Source organism: Polypterus senegalus, chromosome 2 (assembly GCF_016835505.1).
Source record: "Polypterus senegalus isolate Bchr_013 chromosome 2, ASM1683550v1, whole genome shotgun sequence".
NCBI classification, from domain to species: Eukaryota; Metazoa; Chordata; class Cladistia; order Polypteriformes; family Polypteridae; genus Polypterus; species Polypterus senegalus.
The window spans coordinates 144,388,258-144,406,376 of NC_053155.1; the positions used below are offsets into that span (position 1 = coordinate 144,388,258).

General features: G+C 35.9%; 1 protein-coding gene across 1 annotated transcript in view; it reads right to left on the minus strand.

Moving 5' to 3' along the window:
* Positions 1-1,429: 1,429 nt before the first annotated feature.
* The window catches only part of LOC120524245 (cytokine receptor common subunit gamma-like), a 36,313-nt gene continuing 19,623 nt past the window's right edge, over positions 1,430-18,119 (minus strand). Inside the window, exons 4-6 of the mRNA XM_039746100.1 lie at positions 9,675-9,786; positions 1,851-1,923; positions 1,430-1,771 (exon numbers count right to left, since the gene is read on the minus strand). Coding sequence (XP_039602034.1) covers positions 1,532-1,771; positions 1,851-1,923; positions 9,675-9,786 — 425 coding nt within the window. The 3' untranslated portion in view covers positions 1,430-1,531. The remainder of the gene's footprint in view (positions 1,772-1,850; positions 1,924-9,674; positions 9,787-18,119) is intronic.

The window sequence follows — 18,119 nt, forward strand, 5'->3', positions numbered from 1 at the left end:
CTGGTGGTTTTGAACTTCTTCCACTTACGGATGATGGAGGCCACTGTGCTCATTGGGACCTTCAAAGCAGCAGAAATTTTTCTGTCACCTTCCCCAGATTTGTGCCTCGTGACAATCCTGTCTCGGAGGTTTACAGACAATTCCTTTGACTTTATGCTTGGTTTGTGCTCTGACATGAACTGTCAACTGTGGGACCTTATATAGACAGGTGTGTGCCTTTCCAAATCATGTCCAATCAACTGAATTTACCACAGGTGGATTTCAATTAAGCTGCAGAAACATCTCAAGGATGATCAGGGTAAACAGGATGCAGCTGAGCTCAATTTTGAGCTTCATGGCAAAGGCTGTGAATACTTATGTACACGTGCTTTCTCAATTTTTTTATTTTTAAGAAATTTGCAAAAATCTCAAGTAAACTTTTTTCACGTTGTCATTATGGGGTGTTGTGTGTAGAATTCTGAGGAAAAAATGAATTTAATTCATTTTGGAATAAGGCTGTAACATAACAAAATGTGGAAAAAGTGATGCGCTGTGAATACTTTCTGGATGCACTGTATATGCGTGTTCTTGCCACGACACTGTACTGCTTTGAAATAGGAACATCATACCTAAACCACTTTTCTAGGTAAGTGTGGTCATTTGTTGGACTCTTATCCACAAAGAGGGAGGAGCAAACATATGGCTTCCTTAGTGGTCTTTTTAATTATAGCAATGTTTAGCATAGGTGTGGGGCTTCTTGGTATTGCTGGTGAGTGAACTTTAGAAGATCTTTTTTAGCCCAGTTCTTATTAGCACATATATTTGTTCTCAAATCATTCCTAATTTTGATAGGCGTTTATTTTTAGCAAATTGCTATTGGCTAGTACCTGCAATGGAAAATACAATACCAGTATTTTCATAGTTCTCTGCTTGCTTGTGCTGCATAGCCTTGAATAGGGAAGCTAAAACCAAAAGTGGAAAAATATAAGCAGAATAAGGTGCAAGCCCCATAATTAAACTGAAAGTTCAGGTTGCATTTGCCTCAATGTACACATCCTAGGTAAGCCTTAAACACTATGTAGTAACACTTTAGTTTATGTATCCTTTATAAGTAGATATTAACAATTTGTAAGCATTTAATTAAATATGTTATTTACATTAATAACAAATTATAACACACATTAAAATTCTTGAATTAACCATTATGTGTCCCCAAGGTTACAGAAACAGCTTTGCAGCACTACACATATAGAAACTTTCACACACTATAAAGAGCAATGGGTTTCTAGATAGGAATTTACATTGAGAATGATGGGAATGTATAAAGAATTGATTAAAAGGACAAGGATGGTTAAAAACATTTTATTAATAATTTAAATAACTGCAGAAAGCTTATTACATATTTAGCAAAACCTTTGGCTGTGCCTCACCAGCCCTGAATGGAGAAACACCACTCTTAAAGAATGTTTGCACAACAGAAGAGTAGTGGAATATACTTAATTATCTAATTACACTGGTATTTCTTATTTGCAGCTTTATGTGCTGCAGCAATTTACCAAGTCACATACATTGCTTCATTCATTGTAAAGTTTGCATGTTCTTCATGGTTGATTAGGCTGGTATTTGCTGGTAGCAATGCTGATTGTTCATACAATTGCATAGTTGTTATGCTGTTCACAGGGTTGTTGGAATCTTCTTTGTTGTCTTCTTCTTCCTCTTCAATAATATATATATCTTCAAAATCTGCTATCTTATAGTTTTCACACTGCTCATTAAAGCTAAAGATTTCCTTCTGAAAGACCAAAAATTTTATGTGAACTCTGCACCTTTGGTGTCTTTGGGCATTTTAATGAATAATCTACATTACTTACGTGCAACTCATGGATACCTTGAAGGAAATCGTTCCTTGGATGTGGAATTTTTGGCAAAACAGACAATCGTATGCTAAATAAGATAAAAGGTATTGATGTAAGTGAAGATACTTGCTCTTAAAAAAGAGATGGCCATCTCTGATCCTGGAGGGCTAGTAGGGCTTAGATTTTCGTTCCTGCTGCTTTGTTAATCAGTGACCATTCTTTGCTGTTAATTAACTAGTTTTTCTTTTATTTTAATTGACTTGTTTTTTCAGACTCAGTCTTTTGAATTGTTTTTATTTTCCTTAAATGGCAGTCAAACAAAAATGAGGTGTGAAGTGAGCTAATTGATGACCAGTCAAGTCGGGGTTTTAATTCCATGACTTGTTGATGCTCTAATTCTGACACAGCAGATGTTTTCAAAACTGTTGAATTTCTTTTTTCTAAGAACATGTCAGAATGTTTTTTGCACCTGAGCAGCTCAACATTACTGACCTTTCTTTAGTTTTAGACTGGTAGTAGTGAAACAGAACAGTGAGGAGGGCCCTGCCAGGCTCCCCACTCATGACATCATGCTTCCCCCTCCCCTCGGCCCACAGCCTCTATCTCGGATTAGCGTGAATATATTGCGCCTGCAAGCGAACTATAATTCTTAGCGTGATGAGAGAAGTCGCAAAATCACCTGGAATGCTCAAGCAAATTATAGAAAAAAATCCAATCTAAATCCGTTAAGTAATTCTCTCGTGAAAAGCAGACAGACAGAGAGACAGATAGACGTTGGATTTTATATACAGAAAGATATTGTATAATAGACACAGCTTATCTGATCATGCATTGGTTTGATTTGTATTTCATTATTTTAAGGTAAAAAGAAGCAATTAAGGGGTCTAAGTTAAGTAGCAAGTCAAGTAAAATTTATGGGAAAGAAGTTCATTAGCTGCAAAATAATGGCAATTAGTTAACAAAATGGTTAGTATGAAAATCTACTGCCACTTTAGCCCTCCAAGATCAGAGTTGACCATCCTCAACTAGAAGCTGTCACATATTAAAGATCAACAAAAATAAATTGTTGCATCAAAAATGCCACTTGTTTTTCTGAGCCACTCAATGTTCCCGCTATTACCTGAACATGTACATACAGTGGTGTGAAAAACTATTTGCCCCCTTCCTGATTTCTTATTCTTTTGCATGTTTGTCACACAAAATGTTTCTGATCATCAAACACACTTAACCATTAGTCAAATATAACACAAGTAAACACAAAATGCAGTTTTTAAATGATGGTTTTTATTATTTAGGGAGAAAAAAAATCCAAACCTACCAAATAGTTTTTCACACCACTGTACATTTAATCATTACAAAGGTGAACGACATTAAGTAGCATCAAGAGAGTCAGCTGTCAAGCAGTTGCACTCACTGTGGATGACATACATGCAGCACATGCAACAATTTCCTGCATGAAAAGGCAAGCAACTTGTCCTCAACATGAGATGCTGCCCTATAAAGTATATAAAGTATGACTAAGTGCATCATGGTTGGTGTACAAGTTTGGACCAACTGACAAAAGAACAGGCATGACATTAATAAAAAAACATATATTCTTGAGAAATATGTAACCCAAAAACTGGCCAGAAATAGGCAGATAGTAATGTACATCAAAGACAAAAGTTTCAAAAAGCAGAATATAATGGTAGTGATACTGTCATGCACGAGTGGCAAAACTGAGCAAGTAAAGTTTTTCAGGGAAGAGACCAAACTAAAGCAGATTAAAAAATAAGCGAGAAGATGAGAAATGGCAAAAATTACAAACCAAAAATGCAACAAAAGTGCTTGACTGTTGCTTTCACAAAAGCATGCTGCAGATTTCTAGAATGAAAGAAATCTGCATAAAACATGTCTAAAAGGTGGGAGTACCTGCCAAAACCTTACAACAACTAGAACATTCACTTTTATGGATGGATCATACAAATACCACCACCACCCAGTAGGACAGATGGACGACTGAGGATGAGGCTGTGTCCTGGTCAGGACAAAAGAGAAGAAATGACGTTGAAAAAGTTCAGCGAAGCTCAGGAAGAAGCAAAGCTCAATGGTTAGCAAAGGCTGTTTTTTGACTGTTGACTACTGGTGCTCTTAAATACATACCAGCTCTCATCTTTGTTATCTTTTCTGCTTTGTCGAATCCCTCCGCCCCAAACCCCCAGCCCCTAAGCTCAGGTTGCTGCGGCAAAAATGAACATCCACTCCTTTTTTTAATAATAATATTACTGGCAGGTCATGTGTTGTAGTACTTGATACATTAGATTTTAAACCCGAAGGTCCTTGGCTCAAATCCTGCTCTTGGCACTGTTCTTGAAAACGCTACACACAATTGCTCATGAGGATTCATGCATTAGATCAATTCCTGCTGTTCCTAGTGACATGGCTGATGGTCATGGCAAAACACAGTTTTACAAGATAGTGTATTTTTTTGAACACAATTTACATTTGGTTATGGTGTTTACTAGTGTACAGTATTTCTTTATGTGCTTATCAGTTGTTTCCCCTTCAGAGTCCACAGCTGCGAATGTATATGCAAGTTCTGGTACCCTATATTTAAAAAATTAACATGGAGAGTGTGGAGCACGGAGCAGCAGCTTCGAGTCTCATGACACAATTTCTGAGGCTTCTCCATTCAGGCGACAAGATGTAGGACTAATGTTTCTCTCCCTTGCAGTTTGCAGCACCATGATTGAAGAGAAGGGAGTCTCTCCCTTATTGTTATAAGCACCAAGATCAAAAAGTGGGTGTGAGACAGGGGGTCAGTTTTCAGCACTGTGACTGCTGGAGGTCAATAAAGCAGAACGGTATAACCAATATGAGAGTTGGTAGTCAATAGCATAAAACAGCAGTTGCTAGCCATTGAGCTTGTCGTCTTCTTTTAACTTTCCCCAAAATTTCTCTTTCCATTTCACAGTGTGCTCACATCTTGTTTCTCCTGTCCAGGACATTGCCATGTCTTCAGTCATCTGACCACCCTATTGGTTAACAGTGCTATTCATGTGACCCGTTAATCACATCTGCTGTATCCTTCATTTATATTAAGCACACTCTCAGCGCAAAGTATTTAAGTTTGCATAATGTGAATAAATATTGACAAATAAAACATTTATTGACACATTTAAAAAAAAAAACCACTTGTCAGCTATTTTTTTTCTATTGGAAGGGGACCCATAAATGCTGAAACATCAAAATGTCCTTTCTTACAAGATACCTACTGATCTAGATATACCATCCTGCTGAATTTTAACTTTTTAACTAAACAGGAAATTATGTTTTTGTTGATGAGTGAGTCTGTCAGTCAGTCAGTCAATCAAGTCAACTTGATAGATTAACAGTTTCACGCCACTTCAATTCTCTGTATTTATGGGGCCATACACATTTATATTCTGACATTTTCATTTCAGTTTGTGCACATTCACTTGAAGACGCTGTTAAAGTTGTTTAAAAAAAAGACATTACTGCTGACGTGACTGCACTGATGCTCTACGTGCAGTGCTGGATTAACCATATAAGCAAAGAAAGCACATGCTTTGGGCATCAAGGGTAAAGGGGGCACTACAAAAATTTTCATGGTGATTCCCTTAAATGCCATTTTATGTCAAAATATTGTGAAAATAATTCGATTTAAAACAATATGTTTTTATATTTTTAAATAATAGTTGATTAAAAATTATCACAAAATTGTTGGGTTTCAGGCATTATCTGTTATTTAACTTAAAATAAATTTCTAGTGCACAGAAAGCGTTATTTTCTGTTTTAAGCAAAAAACAAAAATCGTTCCAGTTTGAGGAAAAAATATTCTGGTAAATCTATTTAATTCTATTATTGAATATTTTTAAATTCATTTACATTATGTAAAAGTGAAAATCGTACAGCTGATTTCTATTGGATAAAATTGTTTATAACTTTTTTTACTAATAAAGATTTATTATCAAATGTTTAACAAAATATTCTTCAAATCTTGTACTAAGAATATGTGTAAATAGATTTGCTAAATTGACACAAAAGCCATAAATAAATTAAATAATCAAAATGGTAAATCATTTCAAAAAAACCTTTAAAATCGACCCCAAACATTACAATTTGTAAAATTTCGTATGCCATTTAATCAAGTAATGATAAAAACGCGATCAGATCTTTATCGAAAGTCTTTATCGAGTGCCGCACAAAATACATTTTTAAATCAATTTTGGGGTTAAAGTCAATTTCTACAGTTTTTGGCAGGAGATTGGATAATTTGTAGTCCTTAGAATAATGGCAGATAAAAAGATAAAATTAATATTTGTAGCCATTTAAGCCACTTTGTTGTCACTTTGAGACCTAAAACATCCTTAAATATGAGATGTAAAAAGTTTCAAAAAAGCTGAAACAAAATCTGCATTAATTGATATTTTGGAATTTGGTTTGCTTCATCAAAAACTAGAGATTTTCACGAAAAGTTTGGTCCTAGTCTCATTTTGATATGACAATTTTCACGACCCCTGGGTACTATAACAATTAAAGTTGTTTGGTTTACGACATGGACGTGGCAGTTTTGCAGTTTTTAATGCATATAACCGCTCTAAGCATTACATTGCCGTACGACTTTAACTGTCATGAATTTTTGCCATTTTTATTATTTAACTAGGCTGACGCGCCTTTTAAGGCAACCGACTTTTAAGCTGACCACTTCTTAAGGCAATTCAATATGTAGATCAATTTGATAATTTATAGAAACTCATTAATTTGGTAGTTTCTGTTATTTTTGTGATGAAATTTTAACTTTTTTTCTATATTGAGGTCGCCATTTTGAACCTCCCTGATATTTTGGCATTTGTACTCCATCAACATTAATTATTTCCAGAGACATAAATTAATTTCTCTTTTTCCAGCGCATCGCGCACAAAAGCAAGGGAACGATGGGAGCACCACAACTCTGCTCATATCATGTTGCTTCGTACCGCAAACTGCAAGTAATAAATCTGTGATAAGCAGAATACCGCTGTGCTTTCCACTCACAGGACGGAAGGACAATCCCGACCGCTTTTATATACTGTAGTAAGAAAGACAAAGGAGATATCACACAGTCTGGAGTAGAAAATCATTTATAACCTTGAAAAACAAAACTAAAAATCCCATCGTGGATTGCAAAATGCACGGGGCGTGTGTGAAACTCTGCGCCTACGTAGCACTCACGGGATGGAAGGACAATCCCGACTGCTTTATATAGAAGGATTTATTTATGGCTTTTGGGTTCATTATTTAGCAAATCTTTTAAACACATTCTTAATATAAGGTTTAAAGAATATTCTGTGAAACTTTTGTAACTAAATCTTTCTTAGTAAAAAAGTTATCAATAATTTCATCCAATAGTAATCAGCTGCACGATTTTCACTTTTACATAATGTCGTTTAAGGATAATTCTTTTTTCTACTTCCTGCCTAGAATTTGCAGAATCCTTCATACAGCACTTGTCAGTTCCTCCCTCCCCCCACCTTAAAAGCACATGATTCAGCATCAACAGTAACCTGGGAATTCAAACGTCTGTATTATTCAGTTTATGAAATGCGTAACTGTGTTGAATGCCACATAATAATTCAAATAACATATAAGCAGATGTGTTACGTAAGATTGATTATGAAGATCTAATCAAAGAGTTTGCAAGGAAAAATGTAGGAGAAAATTATTAAGATAAAAATAAAATGAAGCATACAAAAATAAATATTATTTTCCTTCTTACTATAAGTATGTTTTGTTTAATTTTGAATTTTCAATAATAAAATAAAATTTTATTTTCTAGTTTGTTACTGTTTTAATATTTTGAATTACTAGTGTAAGGGGGCACCAAAATTATTTAGTGCGTAGGGCATCTAAGTGTCTTAATCCGGCCCTGCCTACGTTACACTGATGCCACCATATAATGCTGGACATACACTGTGACTGGACGATTTTGGCATGATTTTAAGCCCAACTTGCAGTCAATGACTGACTTTTTGAGTTCGATGGCCATCATTTCACTTGTAGTATGAGCGGGTTTGTGATGCCCGATCACTTCTTACAATTATACTGTCATATGATCAGAAGAATTTCTGTCATGTCAGAAATTTCAGTAGGTTAGTTGTCTTGTAGTGTGAGCAGTCTTGCAACCAGATTTTATGATGCCTCCATGAATTTTATTGTGCATCAGTTGGCGCAATATAATACATTAGTCATTGCTTTTTCATGCAAATTTTTAAGATTTTGATTTCAAAAATCTAAATATCATATAGCATAACATACATCCAAATACATGACTAATGACAAAAGCACTTCAGGAAACCTTTACTGGAAGAACCTAAAATAAACACACACAATGGAAAATTACATAGACTACGTACCTCTAATTCTCGCTATAAAATAGGCAGACCACATTGTCCATGACTCAGCCATCTGCATGACCATTTACACCTTTTTATTTTCTTTGTACTTTTAGAGCACAGTATGGCAAGAGGAACTAAGCTGTTTTCTCTGTTGACATTTTAAGAAACCTGCTGCTATCATTTTTTCTTGATTCGGTAAATCTGTCTGTCAGGGCCTGGTACCACGGTACAGTACAGTACACTCTGACCACCCACATCATAGCGTGTCAACTGGACCAAACTTGTTTGTACAGGTTGAGCATACTGTATATATGACTTAGGATTCTATCATGCAGTGCTGTAGTCACTTGACCACAATTTCAAAAATGTACACAGTGTATGCCCTGCGTAAGACCGCAGTTTCTCCTTTGGGGTATGCAGTACTGCAATTGGAGTGTGGGGGGTGAGAGGTTGGGCTTAGGGTTTGGGAGGGAGTTGGTTTTCAGTGCCATGGTCAAGGGGGCTGGAAGTCAACAGAGCAGAAATGATAACCAAGATGAGAACCAATACACATCTAAAAGTACCGGTAGTCCATAGTAGAAAACAGCACTTACTAAAAATATTGAGCTTTGTTTCTTCCTTCAGGTTCACCAAACTTTCTCTTTCCATTTTACAAAGTGGTGACTTCACTCTTTTTCCTGTTAGGACACCACCCTGTCTTTGGTAATGCATCAATCCCATCCAGCATTACTCATGCTGTTCGGGTGGCCTGCCAATCACTTCTGCTACGTTTTTAATTTGCAAAATAGATGCTTACAGAGCAGCCGAGAAGTAAGTTAGTATAAAATAAATACAAACAAACAAAAAAAAAAAATTATTAAAAAAATAACACGTCAGCTAATTTTTTTTCTATAATGTCACAAAATTGACATTTTGGGGGTAGAGTCCTTCCTTAGCGGATACCTAGTGCCCCAGATGTACCATCATGCCAAATTTTAGCTTTTTAACTAAACAGAAAATAGAGTTTTTGTTAATGAGAGAGTGAGTAAATGAGTCACCCAGTCAACTTTGCAACATATATTTTGCTTGTGATTTTTGCTCTAACTGTGTCAACTGCATTGTTATTTGTGGCTGGGTGGTGCAGTGTTTAGCACTGCTGCCTTACAGCTTAGGTTACATTTTTGGGCATAATATTTAGTCCAGCATAGTTCACTGATGCTTTCCCCGCCCTCAGAGATGCTTAAAAGACTATTCCATCGTTCTGATCTACCCAAAATTAGTTCAGTTCCTCGTTCTCCATTTCGTTCAATGTATTTTGCAGAGTTTCTGCAATTTTGCTGAACTTACAACAAAGCGAATTCCACAGGGTTTGCTCATCAATAATCTTTAACCATTCTTTTATCGCGGTTCTGAACTTGTTTATCTAGGTCAGACTTGTGAAAAAGGCCCTTATAAAATAAATTAAAAAATAATTTTTACTTACCATTTTATTTTGTATATTGAATAAATAAGTAGAGCAATAATGGGCACAACTGGTAAAAATAATAATTCTTGCAAATTCTTCATTGATGGATTCTCTTTTTCTATACATGATTCTGAAAAGAAGGAATTGTTATAAATAAATACCTGTATACAGCTGAACACTGACCCAGTGAAAGAAAGAAAGAATTTTTGAATTTAACAGGGTGATTTACATATTCATATTTGAAATCTTTTTATGTTACTTCATCCTGTTGCCATGTGCATCCTCACAGCACAAAGGTTCCAATAGGAGAAAGCCTGTGAATGAAACTGTTATATTCTCTTGGTGTGCATGTGGACTGTCTTTTAGGAATCTGATTTTCTTTTCACAGTGCAAAACTATGCTGTCAGGTCAATTAGTTCTCCTTTGCCCTGGTAAGGTTGCATATATGGTGCTGTTTGCATACATTCTGTAATGGATTTGTGGCCAGGACGTTTGTATAGAACAAATGAACAATAAGGGGCAACTGATTTTATCATACTAATTGGGCTTTAAAAATTGCAGTAAGAATTAGCATAACTTAAATTTGACTTCTTCAGTTTGTCCACTCAAAGCATTTCAGCAATGACCCAAAACAACTTCAGTTGAAAGTTGCAATGTGTTTTTTAGTGTAGTGGACAAATTAACCAGCTGAACATTAAAACATTTTATAAGTGGGTCATGCTTGTATTTTAAATCACTGAAATTGAACAATTCAGGCAGCCATTCACTGTAAAGTATTTTCAACAAAATATTGAAAATTGAAAATAGTTCGTCCAAATACTTTTAAGCTCCTGAAAACAGGGAGTCCATGTATAAAAATATCAAAATGGCTCATGTGATATTTTTGGTAGACCTCTTAAATTAACACTGAAAGTCTATACTAAAGTCACATAATGATTGGTTTATTTCAAATCCAATGTGGTGCTGTACAGAGCTAAAATGATAAAAATTGTGTCACAGTCCAAATACTTATGGACCTTACTGTATATAGCTACTTTACATCTTTATACATCATTTATTTATTTACTATTGATATTTTTGTAGTACTTAATATAGTTTAAACTATTCATCCAGTGTAAATGCTTTTTAATAGTTTATTAATAAAAAAAAGTATTATGAAGTATTACCAGTTATTACACATATTAGACCATAAGCCAAAAGGTAGAATGGCAGTTCTTCCATGAGTTATCCAAATTGCTAATATGTCAGTAAATTTGCCAATGACAGAGGATGTAAAACTGCTACTCTGTAATCATTATTATACCAAATTATTTTGTATCAAAGTGTGAGGAAAAATCTAAAACTAAAAGAGGCCTTGAAGATGTTCATTTTTGCAGCCCAACAATGTGTTTTCCTTTATACTGTATGTATAACTGATATGATCTGAAGTGATTTATTCAAAGCATGTTGTTAGGTTTTCTAATCATGTTGTAATTGTTAGTGTGATAACAGCAATCTTTTGATAAATCCAACAGGTTTCGTAACTGAAGAAAATGCTTATTAGTATTAAAGTGATCTTCTTGCTTTTTTATGTTGTGTAAGTATGAAAGCCATGCAAGGCATACATACAAAAACACCTCACTCATATGTGTGATAGACAAAAAATTTATTAATGTAATTACTGTTTAGACATAACGACATGTGAGCATGAATACATTTTTCATGAAATATTTTTTGCTTATATTTTATGCTTTTACTTAAATATGTGTTCATTTATTTATTTCAGTGACAATGCATGCAGTGTCAAATGCACATTGGAATAAAAACTGTCAATTTCATCCATCAAAGTTAAGAGGTACTCATTTTTTTGAATAGTTGCAACGCTGCAGATAAATCTTGCTATCTTTACAGATAGACTCTATATAGTACATGCAGACTCCTGAGAGGATGATAAATTCAGGGCTTCTTGAATTAAAGGAGCTGCTTTATCCAGTAATTCTCACCAACTTTTTTTGAACCCATCTTTGAGTAAATGCTTTGCTTGCCTTAAGAATCGTGTTTCTCATAAACTTGTACAAACTTGTGATTGTGTGCATCCCCTCTACTGAAAATTGACCAATCAAAACACAGTACTCACTAGACAACACCCCCTCAGTTTTAATGGGGGAAAATGCCAGTTTTCATTAGAGAGTGCTAGAAGTAAAATGCTTTATTCAGTACTGGGAGTGTGTTTCTTCTTGGAACTTTGCTGTTATGTTGACTGTTTTGTTGGCCTGTTATCATCAAAATTGTTCTTAATGTTTCCTAATCTACCAAAAATATAAAATAATATTTTGAAACCCATCCTGGACATTTGTTTTAAGCTATCATGATGTGAAGATTGCAAAATTTAAAAAGGTTGCCTGTAGGATGATTTGGTATGCAAGCGACTCCTTCTATCCAGATACAATTCTGTTTTTTTTTTAATTTCAACACCAAACTGAAAGGGCTGGACAAGCAAGAATTATTGTAGATTTTCTTTAGCTTTTTTTTTTTTTTTTAGTAATTTTACGGTCATCAGAAGAGAGTTTCTATGGATCTGTCACAAGTATCCTTTTGAGGCTTTGAGAAACTGATCATTGTGTTGTTTTGCTGTACATTTTAGATGTCAAGTCATTATCTTTGGAATCACTGAATGAAAAAAAAAATCTTTTCTTTCAAAATTACGAAATGTTCTAATAATGGTTAAAACCTAAATACTTTTAAGCCTGAAGGTAATGTTTAAGCACAACAGAACCCACAAATATAAGTAGATTTTTTAAATGTTCACAGATTCACTCTTTCTACACCATAGTAACCATACAGTTTGTTTACAAAATATTTAGTTCTGAAAATGAGTATAAATATATCTTGGTTGCTTTGAACATTTTGATGTTGTGTTCCACACTCAATTGCATGAGTGTCTTGTTTACAAACCACACTTGAAACTGAACAGCAAAACCACATTGTGATTCTGACAAAGTGACTAAAGCAACATGAAATGTAATTATTCATTGTAAGCATGAACCTTTACTGCTTTACCCACTACAAAGGAATAAAATCTAGATTATTATTAAACAGTGAGTTATAACTCTCACTTTCAGTTTTCATAACTGTGTTTTACATGCCACAGAAACAAAAACATTTCATGAAGAGCAGCGGTGCTTTTGGTATTCAAACTGTAGTGGGACCATGCCAAATGTTTTCTCTATGTATGCAGGTTTACCTAACTTGTTGTTAATTATATTAAGTTACCCAATGTGGCCACTATGTGGCGCATCAGCTCCCCAAACACCCAACATAACAAACACAAGGCACAAGTGCAGCACAGCACACGTTTTATTTAGGTGTGGGAAACAACTTCTTTTTGTTCCAACCACCTCAGCACAGTTGCAATGAGCACAGCACAATACACAGCACACAATGCCTTTTCTTTTTTCTTCTTTCCTTTTCTCTTTCTCCTTCCACCTCCACTCACAAGCTTTGTGTGTTTCTCTCTCTCTTTCTCTGTCTGTCTGTCTGCCTCTCTCTCTCTTTCTGTCTGTCTGTCTCTCTCTCTCTCTCCCACCCAACTCTGGCTCCTTCAGTGAAGTGAGTCGGCCATTTTTATGTTGCACCTAGGAACACTACAGGCGGCTCATTGGCATTATCTGAAAGTACTCCCAGGTGGGCTGCCATCTAGCGATCCAGGTGAGGCAGTGTCCAAAGCACATCTACTCCCCCCATCCTTCTACTGCAATGGCCTCCCACCTGGGAAAGGACCTTAGCTGTCCATCACACCAACTAATCATGTATGCCCTTGTTTTGCTAATGACTTGTGAAACTTGCAAGTTCACACAACTTCCAAGACACAAAAAAATCAATCAAACGATGGGTCGAAAGCATGAGATACTCTCTGACATTGACATCATCCGACCACTGCTTAGGGAAATCTATTGGCTCTGAGCTGCCTAAATGGAAATGGCAACACCTTAAGTTTACAGTAGAATGGCTATGAGTCGAAAAAGGACAAACCACAATAAAACAGAAGAATATGCAAACTATACACACACAGACTTTCTATGCGCATTTCTCTTCTTTATGCACCAGGTCTCTGAGCTTCTTTTTTTTTTTAGATTGATATGGTTACCTTTAAGGAAACAAATGGTGCTTGAGTTAGGATATCTCTTCACTGGTGTGTAATGCATGGCCTTAATTGTAATAGCTCAAACTTAAAGTGCAGACACATGGTCAAAAAACCCAACAACAACGAGCAGTCATCATTTTTATATGGCCAATGACCTTTAAGTCCCATAGCTGAATTGGAAAGTTCAGGTTACACATTTACATACACATACCCAAGGATATAAAGAACACTGCAGAATGAATTAATCCAGCCCCAGCGCAGAAACAAGCTTGCAGCACCCGTCATGAAGATAATTTCAAATACTACAAGAAGCAATATTTTTGTAGATAAATAATGACATTGTTAATTATATACTTGATTATGGCTTTGCTGGTATGTCAGACTGGTATGTTTAGTACTGCTGTACCACGACTCATGCCAGAGGTGTCTGTGTGGAGTTTGCACATTCTTCATGTGTCTGCCTAGGCTTTTATCCATGTATTCCTGTGTTCTTGCCATATAATAAAGACATGCAAGTTAAGTGGACTGTTGACACTATGTGAAAGCACCATTTGATGGACTTGTGCCCTATCTGTGGTGGTTTTCATCCTTCAAGACCTTGTGATCCTGGATGTCTGTGTCAGGTGCACTATTTATTTATTGCTATAGTGGGCAGTATTTATGACTGCTGCTACATAAACTACAATGTTCTGAGTTTAAAATCACAGCCAGGACATATTAACCCAAAGTTTGCTTGGGTTTGTTCTTTGAGGTATTCACATATCCTCCCACATCTCAAAGATGTGTGCTTTAGGTTAACTTTCAATTTAAATTGGCCCAGTGTGAATGAATGAGTGTGGGTGTTTGGGTGCACTTACCCTACAAAGAATTGGTAAGATTTGGCTTCTGCCTTGCACTCATTGCTGTTCAGAGGTGCTCCTGTCCTCTCAGTTTTGACAATGGGTGTATTGGTGGAAGGATATGCTATATTGGCCAGAAATACCATTTAATCTTCATTATTGTTATACCATTAAAGTCAAGCAGTGTGTTTTTATTTTAGCATAAAATCTCATTCTCAAAGTATGTTTTTCATTAATATAACTTTAACAGATAAGTAAAAAAAATGTATATAAGTATTACAAGGCATGTTGCAAGTATACAGTAATCGTGCTTCGACTTTCTATCGCAGATTTTAAATGTATATCACAGATTTTTCGCTGGTTCGCGGATTTCTGCAGACAGTGGGTCTTTTAATTTAAGCTACACGCTTCCTCAGTTTGTTTGCCCTGTTGATTTCATACAAGGGACGCTATTGGCGGATGGCTTAGAAGCTACCCAATCAGAGCATGTATTACATATTAACAAAAACTCCTCAATGATATAAGATATGCTTCCCACGCGGTGCTTGATTGTTTGCTTTTCTCTCTGTCTGACATTCTCTGTGCCTGACGGAGGGGGTGTGAGCAGAGGGGCTGTTTGCACAGAGGCTGCAGTGCTTCGGCATATTTAAAAGTACGTATTGATTTTTTGATTGTTTGCTTTTATATCGCTCTCTCTCTCTGACATTCTCTGCACCTGACGGCGCTCCTTTGAAGAGAAGATATGTTTGTATTCTTTTAATTATGAGAAAGAACTGTCATCTCTGTCTTGTCAAGGAGCACAGTTTAAACTTTTGACTAAAGGGTGTTTGTTCATGTCTAGAGGGCTCTAATAATGTTAACAGTGTGGGAGAGTTTATAAGGGCTTAAAATATATAAAAATAACCATACAAACATATGGTTTCTACTTCGCGGATTTTCATCTATCGCGGGGGGTTCTGGAATGCAACCCCCGCGATCGAGGAGGGATTACTGTACAACTACAGTAAAATAGGTTATAAACATTTTTGTAATAAGATTCAGAGACAACTTATGTGACTTGTTCAGACTCACACTTTATGTCAGAAGTAGGGACTAAGGGACTGATCTGGTAACCAAATGATTTAAAGTCCATCCACTGAAGTGTCACTTCAAGAATAACACTTGGTGACATGCATGCCCATTTAAAAAGCTCTTCCTCTTTGTGCTGGCTATATAGATCAGTCTAAGGAAAAAAAAAGCTGCTGCTACTCACATGGGGGTTAGATATAAAATGAACAAGTCAGCATGAAATACATTACAGATTAACAACAATGACTTGTTCCTGTCTAAGGCAAAATGTATTCCAGAGGGTTCTGTTTCTGAATCAGTATTGCTCCCACTATATACAGTGTGCTCCCCTTAGGTGATGTAGCCTGCAGACAGAGTATAAAATAGATTGCCGTTGGCAGACTGATGATATATGCCTATTCATATCTGGAAAACACAGTAGTTCATCACCATAGACAGGCATTTACTTTGTGCTTCACTGAGAGAAAAAGCTAAGATGTCAAAACGTTATGTTATGCTTAATTCACATAAAATGGAATGCTTAAGTATTTGCTTAGTAAAACTCTGTCCTAAATAATAAGATTTAATAGTTCATCAAAACTACTGGTCACTCAAAAGCTTGGCTTATGCTTCATGTTCTGATGTTCATTTAAAGTAAATTTGTACAGCATCTCCTTAAACTTAAAGTTTATGAGATATAATGAAGTCCCCTATACCCACAAAGTAGCAGACGGGACAATGATATATCAGGGCTTAGAGCTCCAATTGGCTTAACTGAGTATACTGAAGAAAAGGCCAGTGCTTCAGCAGACCTTAGGCCTCATGTATAATGCCTTGCATAGAATTTACACTAACAGACAAAACTAAAAATGTGCGTACACACATAAAAATTCAGATGCAAAAAACTATATGTAAGCAAAATTCTACACACTTTCCCTTTATAAATCCCAATCAATGTATATGCACATGCCTATAGCCCCACCCCGACTCCTCCTCGAATTTCTCCAATTTGAATATGCAAGTCAATATAAATAGCCCCTATGCGTTTAGTGTTTTGTTAAAAGACAATGTCAAAAGCACATGTAAAAAAGAAGATTTTCAGAAAATGTAAAATCAAGGCCCTGTTCTGTGAAGTTGAGGCAAGGAAAAACGTAATATTTGGTGGCTTAAGCAGTGGTATAAGCAACAAAAGGAAATTGATGGAGTGTGGCACTCAAAAGTTCAAATTCAGAAAGTTGCACAGTGCCTGAAATAAAAAATAAATGGTCAGATATCAAAATCCATGTGAAAATATGAGTTGTAGCTTACCGTCTGAGTCTCATACAGAAGCATATTAGGGCCACAGAGAAGAAAAAAAAAATATAGAGACAGTGAAGTAAAAAAAGGTCTTTATCGAGATTTAAGTTGAAATGTCTATTGGATTTACTAGAGTTTCTCAAACCCCATTGTAACTAAAGTAGCACGTTAAATGCTTCTCATTTTAAGTGTTTCCCAACTCCGTTGTTATTCACTATGTGCTTCTTAAATGAATTTTCTCTTACCTACGGGAGTGAGCAGGAAGTGATCGCCAGACAGAATACTTTACATTCATGATATTACAGCTCCCTGAACATTTAGAATAATAAGCTGTATACTTAATATCATTTTCATGATGAAATGCATTAAAACATGTATTAAACAGGTGAGGCAATGGTGGCACAGCGGTAGCGCTGCTGCTTTGCTGTAATGGGGACACGTCCTGGGTGTTACCTCCCTGGAATTTGTATGTTTTCCTGCAGGGTTTCCTCGGCGTGCTTCAGTTTCCTACCAAAGGCATGTACAGTAGGTTAGGGGATTTGTGATGCTAAATTAACTCTACTAGTGCATGTGTGTGCTAGTATTCAGTTTGTGTTGAGCTGGAGACCTGTCCAGGGATTGTTCCTGCCACATGCATGATGCTTACAGGGGCAGGCGCAACCCTGAATGGAATAATTAAACATGTATAATGAAGATGCTTCAATGTTCCTTAAAAGTTTTGAAGAATCTGTGTTCTAAGTGTAAACACAAGGGGGCACCTGAAAGCCCCAAACCTAGAAACAATTCCAGGTTCAAATAAAAGATATTTATTCAAACACAGCACTATTCCAATGAACACCCTTCCAAAGACATGTCAACATACGCTAATAAAGCAATCACAATTCCTCCTTCCACCTCACCACTGTGTCCCCACATGTTTAATTATTAACATTATACAATATACAAAGTAAATTGACAATTTATGTGTATAATGTAATACACATATTTTAATGTATTTCATCAAAAAAGTTCTGTAAAGTATACTTCCTAGTATTCTAACAGCACACAGCTTCAAGAGGTTAGCTCTTGGAAATCTAAATCGACTGAGAAGCCAATCATCATCATAGGAATGGAAATCAGCATGATCTCAGAATACATACTCTTTTCTAATTCTTCCAT